Source organism: Triticum urartu, chromosome 7A, assembly GCF_056163025.1.
Source record: "Triticum urartu cultivar PI428250 chromosome 7A, HENAU_Tu73, whole genome shotgun sequence".
NCBI lineage: Eukaryota > Viridiplantae > Streptophyta > Magnoliopsida > Poales > Poaceae > Triticum > Triticum urartu.
Genome location: NC_141879.1, coordinates 676427873 through 676438844, shown reverse-complemented (window position 1 = coordinate 676438844; position 10972 = coordinate 676427873). Strand labels below are relative to the sequence as shown.

Genomic DNA, 10972 nt, shown 5'->3' with positions numbered 1-10972 from the left:
GTGACAAAACAGAAATTCAGAGACCTCATTATGAATTAACAGGCGGGACTTACAATCAACATCTTATTGTCCAATTACAGTTTAAGAAAACATCTTATTGTCCAACTCAAGATAGAAAATCAAGTCCGAGAAACAACACATGTATGCTCATTTTCTTTGATTAAGTTATATGCTTTCAAAATTGGAGAAGAGATAGACAACCTACCACAGTTGTGAATATAGCCAATATGATGCTTAGGATCCTAGTAGACCTTCATTCAGGAACAATAAACGTTAGCCTCAAAAAATAAGGACCAATAAACTTCAAACCTAAAAAACAGCCACACTAGTAGAAATATTAGCAGCAAATTACAAGAGGATCAGGTAAGCTCATATTAAAATAGCACTGTTCAACATTGAACATGTTAAGCTGAAAGAGATCATCTGAATATTGATCGTAGGCTGTATCATCTTTCAAAGCATCATGATGCAATGATACAATGGTCGAAAAATCTACCAAGGGCAACTTCTTATTTCTGAATCTGTAACAGAAGAAAGGAAACATTCGCATGTCAAAACGGAAATTAAAAGGCAGTACTAAACAAATTCATATACCTAGATCACGTAGGTGATCAGTTCTTACAGAGAGAATATCCAACCTGAAGTCCTAAATTAGCAGCAAGAGGCACAAATTGTTTATATTTCTAGTTTGACTTAAAAAGACATATTTCAAAATGGGTCATCCTATGTATTGATTGAACCATATTTCTAATTATACGAAGTGCAAAAAAATGTTTTCCGCGACATATCGGTATCTACCACCAACCATGAAATAGCAGTTTGTAAAATATGCATACAGCATACCAAGTTTCTAACTATACTCCGTACATTGCTTTCAATTGGAAGCAACCCGGATCTCATTACCGAGCAACAGGACACATTATTTGATTTCAGGCCTTTGGGGGGCAATACCAAAATGCTGGACAACACAAAATATGTTTCTGCCCACATATAGACTATATCAGCAGAACGACTAATGCTACTACCAGAAGTAATTGGTAAACATATTAGCCTATTACAAGGTACAGATCAACACTCAAATCATCATGCCAAGAATATATACGTATAGGAAATGATTATAATTCACGCATGATCTATCAGCTGAATGCAGCTTTTCCTCTTTGTATGGAGATGGAGTTAACACACGTACCAGAACTACCAAGCTAGAGGTCATCCCCACGCTCTTGTACGAAGCTTCATTATCCAAGTTCATAGTCACCTGCCAAGAGTCGACCTAGATGCATTTTAAACTCCAAATTAACATGTCAATCTAACGAAGAACCTGGATCTCGAAATTTACTGCACAACTTCAAAGGACAGAACAATCTACCTGTGGATCTGGATTGGATTCGTCGCCGTTGCGCTCCTTAGACGGTGGCGACGCGACTACGCTGGCCGTTGTGGTTCCACGGGGATCCGGCGTTCCCGCCACTGGCGCAGGCGCTGTGCGTGCATCTGGAGCCTGCGCGCGAGAGGGCCGCGACGAGCGTGGGGAAACTGATGTATCGCCGTCGTGGTTGCTATCCACGTGGGAGAGAAAGAGGCAGCCGTGGGGACTTGATGCGCCGCCGTCAAAGGTGCGATCCGCGTAGCAGAGGAAGAGGTGCGAGAGAAGGGGGAAGGTCGGAAGGTTTTTTCCCTTGTACTATGTCAATCCAGTCTTTTTTTCTTTTCTTTTTTGAGGGGAGTATGTCAATCCAGTCAGCTACATGGGCTGCCTTTAGTGGGGCAGAGGAAGAGGTGCGAGAGACTGTGCTAGCCCAATTTGATAGCAACGCCCAAAATTGTCACCAGAGCAGCGGCCCATGATGTTAGCGCTCGTTTGTATCGATCGGAGAGACCGGAGGTGTTTCTCAAAAAAAAAAGAGACTGGAGGTGGGATTAAGAGCTAATCTAACGGCCAGAATTGCCTAAAAGTGGTGATCGGACGGCCGGAAGCACTGATGGTCTGCGAGGGCTGGAAAAATGCGCAGTTTTAATGTATCTAAATATGTTAGTAAGGGCTAGCTATTTAGATATGAATGAGCCAAGAAACACCCATTTATTATAGCTACAGTAATTTTCGAGTACTGTCAACCCTTGCTTTTTCGTAGGGTTCAGCCTACCATGGAATCACCTTGATTGATTTTGGTAGCTGGAAGCGGCACTACCTCAAGAGGCGGTAACATTAAGCTCCCGAGCAAGTAGTGGCCGACGCAGAAATGCCTAAAAGCTGATGTTGGGGTTGGGGAGGGGGGGGACAGTAAAAAATCCAGGGGTTGGGGAGGGGGGGGGGGGGGACAGTAAAAAATCCACTATTCATATGCATGATGATGCGGAGCATTCTACGATCATCCCCATGTCCACTTCGACCACCCCCCATGACCCAAGGGTACGTAAGATGAGACCTCGACTATATGCCATTGGACACAAGGTGAACTCGCTCCTCTCCGAACCGTCACTTTCCACATGTGAGACATGGTTACTAGCTCAAATATATGTGCTATGCATGACCAGGAACAAGGAGGAAGACCATGGACAAGACGGCGAGGACACCGACTGTGAAGTACAAGAAGAAGAGCTGCCGAAGAAACTCTAGCCACCGGACGACCGGTCGGGACCGGACGTCCGGCACCTGAAGCAAACCTGCGCCAAGTACCAGGCTACAGCGAGCGGACGTCCGTCCAGGACCGGACGACCGGCCACACCTCCCAGCAAGCGGACGACCGGCCCCACCGGATGACCGGTGCCACGACACCCGAGCTGAATTGGCGGAAGTCCGGAGACTACCGGACGTCCGGACGCCCACGAGCCACCGGACGTCCGGTACCTGTCTGCGCACAGTGTTCGGGCCCGAGGCCCATGTATCCTCTCTCTCACTTACCCCTTCGTGGACCTAGACTATATATACTCCTCCACCTCCTCCTAGCTAGGGTTAGCAAAGGATTAGCTCATGTTTGTGTGAGAGCTTTGCTCATCCACTTGGTTTCCTTCTCCTCGGAGACGTGCCTCCACCGGAGAAGATCCTTCTAAGCGGATTGAAGACCCCCTCTTGGGTGGCCCCATCAAGACCTCCTCACGGAGAAGAACCGGTTACCCTTGTATCGTCCTTTGTTGGACTTGGATCTTGTATCTCACCTTTGTGTTCATTGATCTAGCGCATGTGTGATCTATTCTTGTTGGTTTAGTGTTTCCTCTCGTGTTTTTCCTCCCCCCCCCCTCGTGTTCTTCGTGTTCATCGTCGGGGTTCGCTCCTTTCGTGAAAGATCGGCCACATAGGGTTCCACCCTACATCACATGATAGTATGAAAATCAAGATGTTGGGGAGGGCCAGGCCCCTGGTGGCCACCCCCTGCCTCCGCCACTGTGGGCAATTAACGTAGTGCCATGGTCGTGGAGATGCAACATAGGGAAACAGCCCCGGGGAGGCGACACCATCACGACATGAAAGGGACGCTCGGAAGCTGGGCGACACTGGCATATTTAGTTGTAGGTGTACACGTCATATTTACACCAACAATTCACTTTTTTTTCCAACGCATCAACTATAATATTACCCCTAGTATACAGAAAAATTACAACCAAACAACACCATGGGGCCGCGGGGAAATGGGTGCAGGGAGGGGTATTGTTGGAAAAGTCCCAAAAAAAACTCTCCTTAGGAGTCTTCTTCATTTAGTTCCAAAAGGCAACTTTTAATCCCTAGTAGTCCCTCATGTTCCAAAAGGCAACTCTAAGAGAGACTTTTTTTAGTCCCTACACAAAAAGTCTCTAGAAACAAACACTCTCGCGTGATGGCCAAATCCACAAGAGAGTTGACTCCCATCTCAGACTCCGGTCGTCGTGTTTTGTAGAAAAAGAGAACATTCAGATCATCTGTGTGGGCAGTACTTACGTATGTATGATAGTAGAATAAATATGTACTTTCGGAAAACAGAGTATCGAAGGGCATTTGGTCTAGTGGTATGATTCTCGCTTAGGGTGCGAGAGGTCCCGAGTTCAATTCTCGGAATGCCCCATTTTTTCCTCTTGTTTTGTTCTTTTTACCAAAAAAAAATGAATTCCTTTTAGATGCCCCTGATTCCTCTTTTTTTGTTCTTTTTACCCCAAAGAAAACGAATTCCTTTTTAGATGCCATGAAAAACAATTTGTGTCAGGTAATATTTGCATTCAGATATGCATTACGGCTTGGTTCTTCTTGCCATGACAAGAAAGAAACATGTGATTCTTCTTGCGTCGACCCTTTCTTGCTTAGAGCAACGTTTACACCACACATACCGATCACCATACATATGTGACTGGGATCGATCTTCTTTTCAACAGCCTTTATACATTTTCAACAGCCTTTATACATACTTCATCATCGTCTCATCAATTCACACAGGTGCGGTGTCGCGTCCGTCCATATTTTGCAGCGGAATGATATAGGATTTTACATAAATAAACTTGCACAAACTAAAGGTAAGAAATAACCACAAGTGGAGTCGGTGAAGACGAGGATGTGATACCGAAGTTCCTTCCCTTTAGGGGAAGTACGTCTCTGTTGGAGCTGTGTGGAGGCACAATGCTCCCCCCAAGAAGCCACTAGGGTCACCATATTCTCCTCACGCCCTCGCACAATGAAAGATGTCGTGATTCCATTTGTGGTGCTCTTGAAGGCGGCAACCAGACCTTTGCGAACAAGGTTGGGACTCTCTCCACAACTTAATTGGAGGCTCCCACCCACGGAGCTTCACCACAATGGATTGTGGCTCCGCAGTGACCTCTTTCGTCTAGGGTTACCAAACACCCAAGAGTAACAAGTTGATGATGATGTAGAAGCCGGGGAACACAAAACGGTTTGGTGGAAGTGTAGATCGGGTGAACCTCCCCCCATCCCCAAAGTATTGTGGAGTTTGGGTGGTTAGGGACCACTACTAGGGAAAAGCCTAGCAGCAGCGCGGGTTTTGGGCCTATTAGTAGCGCGGGGGCCGGCGCTACTAATAAGGCGCTACAGCTAACGTATAGCAGTAGCGCGGGTGCACCCGCGCTACTACTACGTCCGTTAGTAGTAGCGTGGGTAAAAACCCGCGCTACTACTAACCCGTGCTTTGAAAAAAAATGAATTTTTTTCGAATTTTTTGCCCGAATTTTCAAATTTCTGAATTATTTTAACCTCTAATCTCTAATCACCCTCATCGCTGCTCAATTTAATCTCTAATCACCCCTCATCATTCCAAATCATCTAACTTTCCGGACGATCACCCATCCTCTCACTACTCCAACCTGAGCACGCTTAACTTCCGGATTCTATTCTCCCTCGATTCCAAGTCTGCACTTATTGTTTTCCTAACAATAGTAAGATGTCAATCCTATTAACCCTCGGGAGTTTAGCTTGAGCATGAAGTCACATATTTCACTGTTTGTGTTTAAAACTATTGTTCTAAAAAATAATAATTATTTAGTAACACTAATATTTCTTGAATAAGGAGTTTGACCACATTTTGACCAAAGTTTGACCAAAGTTTGACCAGATTTGACCAAAATTCCAAAAAACTGAAATAATTATTTAGTAACACTAATATTCTTGAATAATTATTTAGTAACACTAATACTTCTTGAATAAGTAGTTCGACCACAGTTTGACCAGATTTGACCAAAATTAAAAAAAATGAAATTTGAGCATAACTTTTTTTCCTTTTAGAGTTTGAGGATTCTAAAAATTTGCAAACAGGCCGTAGGCCGTCTCCATCGGATGCGGATTTTCGTGCTGAACATTTTGATATATTATACGGTTTTTTTTCTGACATTGTATGTAAAAGTTATAGCCGTTTTATATTTCCCCTACACTTTTTGCAAAACATGTCCAAATTTAAGTTTTTAAATTTTCCTAACTAGTAGATGTAGTAACATAATCACATCTCGAAGGATTTTAATTTTTGAAACATTTTGATATATTATACGTTTTTTTCTAACATCGTATGCAAAAGTTATAGCCGTTTTACATTTTCCCTACACTTTTTGCAAAACATGTCCAAATTTAAGTTTTAAAATTTTCCTAACTAGTAGATGTAGTAACATAACTACATCTCGAAGGATTTTAATTTTTGAAGTTTTTATCATTTTCTTTTGCTTTTTACAAAACCGAAAAGGCGATCCGGGGGGGGGGGGGGGGGTAGAGTTTCAAAATGGGACCTTTAGTAGTAGCGAGGCCCCTCGCTACTACTATGGCATCTTCCGGAGGGGCACGGTTGAGACCTCTTAGTAGTAGCGAGGGGTAAAAACTTAGCAGTAGCGCGGTTTTATGACCCTCGCTACTACTATGGCATGGCCCAAGGGCACGGTTGAGACCTCTTAGTAGTAGCGAGGGGTAAAAACTTAGCAGTAGCGTGGTTTTATAACCCTCGCTACTACTATGGCATGGCCCAAGGGCACGGTAGAGACCGCTTAGTAGTAGCGAGGGGTAAAAACCAGCGCTACTGCTATCAACTTAGTAGTAGCGAGGGTTAAAAACCAGCGCTGCTGCTATCAACTTAGTAGTAGCGAGGGTTAAAAACCCGCGCTACTAGTAAGTAGCAGTAGCGAGGGATATAAACCCGCGCTGCTAGTAAGCGGTGTATAAGCTTTTCCCTAGTAGTGGACGGAGATGTCAAGCTTTTGTGATTTGGGAATGGAGGAGAAAAGCATGGGCAAGGTTTAGGGTTAGGAGGAAGAAGAAAGGGGGTACCCCACTAAAAATGTGGCCGTTACACAGCCGCCCCCCGGGCACCCAGACTAAAGGGGTCCGGGCACCCGGACTCACCAGAGAAAAATCACTACAAAAGAGAAGAGGACCGGGCACCCGGGGCGGCTGAAGCAAGGGGGTCGGGCACCCGGTGGTGGGACCCCGGGCACCCGGGGTGGCCACGCATAGGAAAGACCGGGCACCCAGGGGTGGCCGAGCTAAAGTGAAAACTTGTGGGTGCCTCCAGGCACCCAGACAAAAAGAGGTCCACGCACCCGGACTCGTAAGAGAAGATTTTCTTCAAACGAGGCCCAACACGAAAAGGGAGAAAAGTGTATGGAAAAGTTTTGAGCTCCCAAACTCCGAAATCATAGCAACCACTCTTAATAGTACGGATGTTCCTAGGACTCAAAAAGAAAATCGAAAAACTTCTTGAGTCACCGATGAACACCATATTTTCCCTTTTTGTATGAATGGGGCTACTGACGTCCGTAGACACAATAGAGGAACCAATGTCCTCAGATAAACTTACCAAGCGTCATTAGTCCTCAAAATCGTATTGTGATCAATCACCAAAATTGTGATTAAGTGACAATTGCACTTTCACAAGCTCCCTGGCGCCCTCGCGCCGACGCTGGTGGGCCGGCCCATGTTCTTGATAGCATTTGAAAATAAAATGAAAAGCAAAAAACTATTGCAAAAAACATAAAATTTCATGAATTAAACAAATTCATGGATTCTGATTTCTTTTCATTAATTTGAAAAATGTTCGTTGATTGGAAAAGAAGTTCATGAATTTGAAAAAAAATTCATCTAATTTGAAATAAAGTTCACCAATTTGAAAAACTTCAACATTTTTTAAAGATCATTGAATTTGACAAAAAAAGTCATCAATTTTGAAAAATATTCATAGAATTTGGAAAAAAATTGCTGATTTTGAAAAAAAATCACCGGTTTTTTTAGAAGTCCATCCATTTTGTAAAAAGGTGTACCAAAGTTCAAAAGGTTCATCATTTTTTTTAAACCACAAAGTTGAAAATGATCATTGATTTGGAAATAAAAGTTCACGAATTTGAAAAAAATCACGCATGGAGAAAACAAAAAGGAAAGTAAAAAATAAAAGAAAGAAGAAAAAGAACAAGAAAAGAAAAGAAAAACGAAAACGTGACCTCACGATTCATAGCGTACTGAAGAAAGAATATAGGGAAAAAGAAATTAGTAATCACAAGCGTGAAGATGGCGTAGTGGGTACTACCATTTTGTATTACTCGACGATAGGTCTCGAGTTTGATTGCCATCGGCCACAACTTTCCTGAAGCTTAGCAGGAATGGAAAAAAATCTCAATGGGCTGGCAAAGCTCTGTTGGGGTGTGTGCGCCAGATGGTGAAAATGCCTTCAACGCGCCTGAAGCGCCAAATAGGAATGTGCTGGCGCGAACCCTACATGGGCCGAAGCACGACCGGCGGTGCCTGGGTGACCCGACCGGCCCAACTCTCAGGATTATCTCTCTCAAGGTCGCCTTACGCGTCTCCCCCAATCCCCAGACTCAATCGAAGCCAAGGAACCAAAACCAGTGGCTCCGCTCGTCGCCTTCGCCCTGCGCCGCCGCAGTCCAGCAACCCCCCACCCCATATGCCCCCGCCATGGCAGCCCTCAACTTACGCCGCCGGCACGATAGTGGCAGCACCCCCCTGCCGCTCCTCCTCACCGGCCGGATTTCACGCATCCCCTGATTCCGATCCCCTTTCTTTCCTTTCAGATGAAGAGAAGACCATTGGAGATACTTCCACAGCTGCCCCTCCTATCTCTCTCGATGATGAATTTCCCAAGGCCACCTCCATGGGTAAGCATACCGTAATCTGTCGCACAACGATTAGAAAGATCCAATTTTTATGAGCTGTGTGTGGAGCTTTGTTGAGGGGGCAGTTTTTTTTTTTTTGTGTGTGTGGCAAAGATGCGATTTTGCTGGCAATCAATCGTACGGGTTATATAGTATTCTCATATAAATATGATGAATCTATTGGTTTCATTCTGTTCAACGGAACCGGGGTGTTGGAGCCAAAAATGTTGATGGAATCCTCCACGGCCGTCAGTTAAACTCGCGTTGTGATGTAAAGTTTTGTTTTGCTCTTTCAATGGCTCGGTCGATCCCAACGATGGTAGAAATCGGTTTGCCAATTTGAATTGTATTCTTGTTCCTTCGTTACATATACTGTAGGGGGAAAGGGGAAGGGGCCTTGTCCGAGTGGGCAACGTACACAGGCTTATTTGCTTCGTTATATACATCTGCTTACATCTTCTTTTTCGGTGAATTATTCACAATGACAGGACCTTATGCAAGTGCAGGCTGGTCGGACCTCCCCATAGATCTCCTCATCCGGATACTGCATCTCCTTGAGCTCCCCGAGGCCCTAGCCTTCCATGCTGTCTGTCCATCATGGCGTTCTGCATCTGTGGCCGCAGGCGGTGCCCCACCTCGGCGCACGCCGTGGCTTGTTTCCTTGGCAGAGGAGCCTCCTCCCGCAGGGGATCAACAGCGCCGTGTGCGGCGTAGGTTATGTGATCCTGCTGCTACTTCTGAGCTCCGCAACCTCCTGGATGCTGAGAGAACTTTTCAGGTCAGCTTTCCCAGGGGCCAAGCTGTGGCCTGCTGCGGTGCCTCCCATGGCTGGTTAATCATGGCAAACGAGCTCTCGGATCTTGTCCTATATGACCCCTTCACCGCGGCATTGATCCCGCTCCCACCAATCACCGGTTTTGCGTCGTGCATACAGGGTGTCTATGGAGACGAAGGGAAGATCGTGGGCTATCGTTACGGGTGTTACATGATAGAACGTGTTCATGATGTGCAGTCTCTCGGTGGGTATTTCTATGACAAGGTTGTGTTGTCCGGTCCTCCGTCCACTTGTCGCACTGTTGCTCTGGTCATCCACCTGGACGGCAAGCGGCTCTCTTTCGCGAGAATAGGAGATACCTATTGGCAACAAGTTTCGGTGATCCGAAGAAACGGAGATAGTTTTGCAGACTGTATCTACCACCGCGGTAGGTTCTATGCGGTGACAATGGAAGGGATATTGAAGTCATGGGACTTTAGTGGATCAGACAAACCGAGGAAGAAACCGGTCATTGCCGAGGATGACAATGACATGTTCGACGACCCAGTTATCACTAGGTACTTGCTTTCGACTCCTTGGGGTAATCTCCTGCAGGTGCGTGTCTTTCTTGACACACACCAGGGAAACAATGTCAGGATTGAAATAGACAGGTTGGACCTCAAGAGTCAGACAAGGGTAGCACTGAGCTCAGGGAAGGCTCTGCGGGGACATGCGGCCTTTGTCGGACAGAATAGCCCAGGCATTTTATCCACTAAAGAATTCCCCAAACTAAGACCGGATTGTATCTATTTCACAACTCCCCGCCTCAGAGAGCGCCATGCTTTTGAGCATCGCTGTAACCAATGGAGCGGCGTGAAGGTCTATGACCTGAAAAGACAGACACTTGAAGATGCTTTCCCATCTGGTGGAGGTCTTTACGGAACCATCTGTCCATTGGAAGTCTGGTTCACACCAAGTCTGATCTGATAGCCACGCTGTAACTTGTAAGTGTTATTTTGGTCCATAATTTAGTAGCATCAGGCCTGATAGTTTTTCTGTGAGTTCTCACTATTGTCGTATCATTTTCAGGGTGGAAATATGCCTCGAGTTGATGGGAATTCCCTTCAGAAAATGAATCATCTGCCTCCAGGATAATTTCTCTTGTTTCTCTTTTGGCTGTTTTCATGCCTGTGTGAGTTGTTGTCGTTTAGAAACGACGGGGTTTAGCATGGAAGAAGGTTGCCAGCGACAATTTTACACCGTCGCTCTTGGTGTTGGTTTTATTATATAAGTGTATGTGTTCAATTGTTTAGAGAAAAGGGGTTGGGATCCTCTGCAGTACTGTACGGTACAGTAAAGTCACTGACATGTGGACCTGGCCCCACATGTCATCCGCACTACATCCCCAGAAAAGTGTTGCATGTCGTGTAATATGTGAGTTCTGTGTAGCTCAGGCTCAGAAGATCAGTGAGTTGTGTATAACTTGTGTGAATGCTGGAGACCCAAGAGTTTGTACTAGTACTTACTATTTTGTAGTTGTTGCACAGGTCCTAGTTCAAAACACATGTATCAGGCGACCTGAATAGAGACCTGGCTCAGTGTCGCTGCCTCTGTATTTCGCAGAACCTCTGAAACGCAACGCTTTACTTTGATTTT

The 10972-nt window shown here is 45.4% G+C and overlaps 1 protein-coding gene and 1 non-coding gene across 3 annotated transcripts; both read left to right on the top strand.

Moving 5' to 3' along the window:
* Positions 1–3964: 3964 nt before the first annotated feature.
* Positions 3965–4036, top strand: TRNAP-AGG (transfer RNA proline (anticodon AGG)). Its single transcript has one exon. It is a non-coding gene; the product is annotated as a tRNA-Pro (tRNA).
* Positions 4037–8251: 4215 nt separating this feature from the next.
* LOC125525363 (F-box protein At1g10110) lies at positions 8252–10972 on the top strand. 2 transcript variants are annotated; one of them, XM_048690363.2, is made up of 3 exons: positions 8252–8565; positions 9069–10320; positions 10406–10972. In XM_048690363.2, the coding sequence occupies exons 1-2, from the start codon at positions 8355–8357 to the stop codon at positions 10301–10303; spliced, it is 1446 nt and encodes a 481-aa protein (XP_048546320.1). In that variant the 5' UTR covers positions 8252–8354; the 3' UTR covers positions 10304–10320; positions 10406–10972. The 2 variants fall into 2 exon arrangements, with proteins under 2 accessions (XP_048546320.1, XP_048546319.1); XM_048690362.2 differs by having other exon boundaries at positions 9051–10320.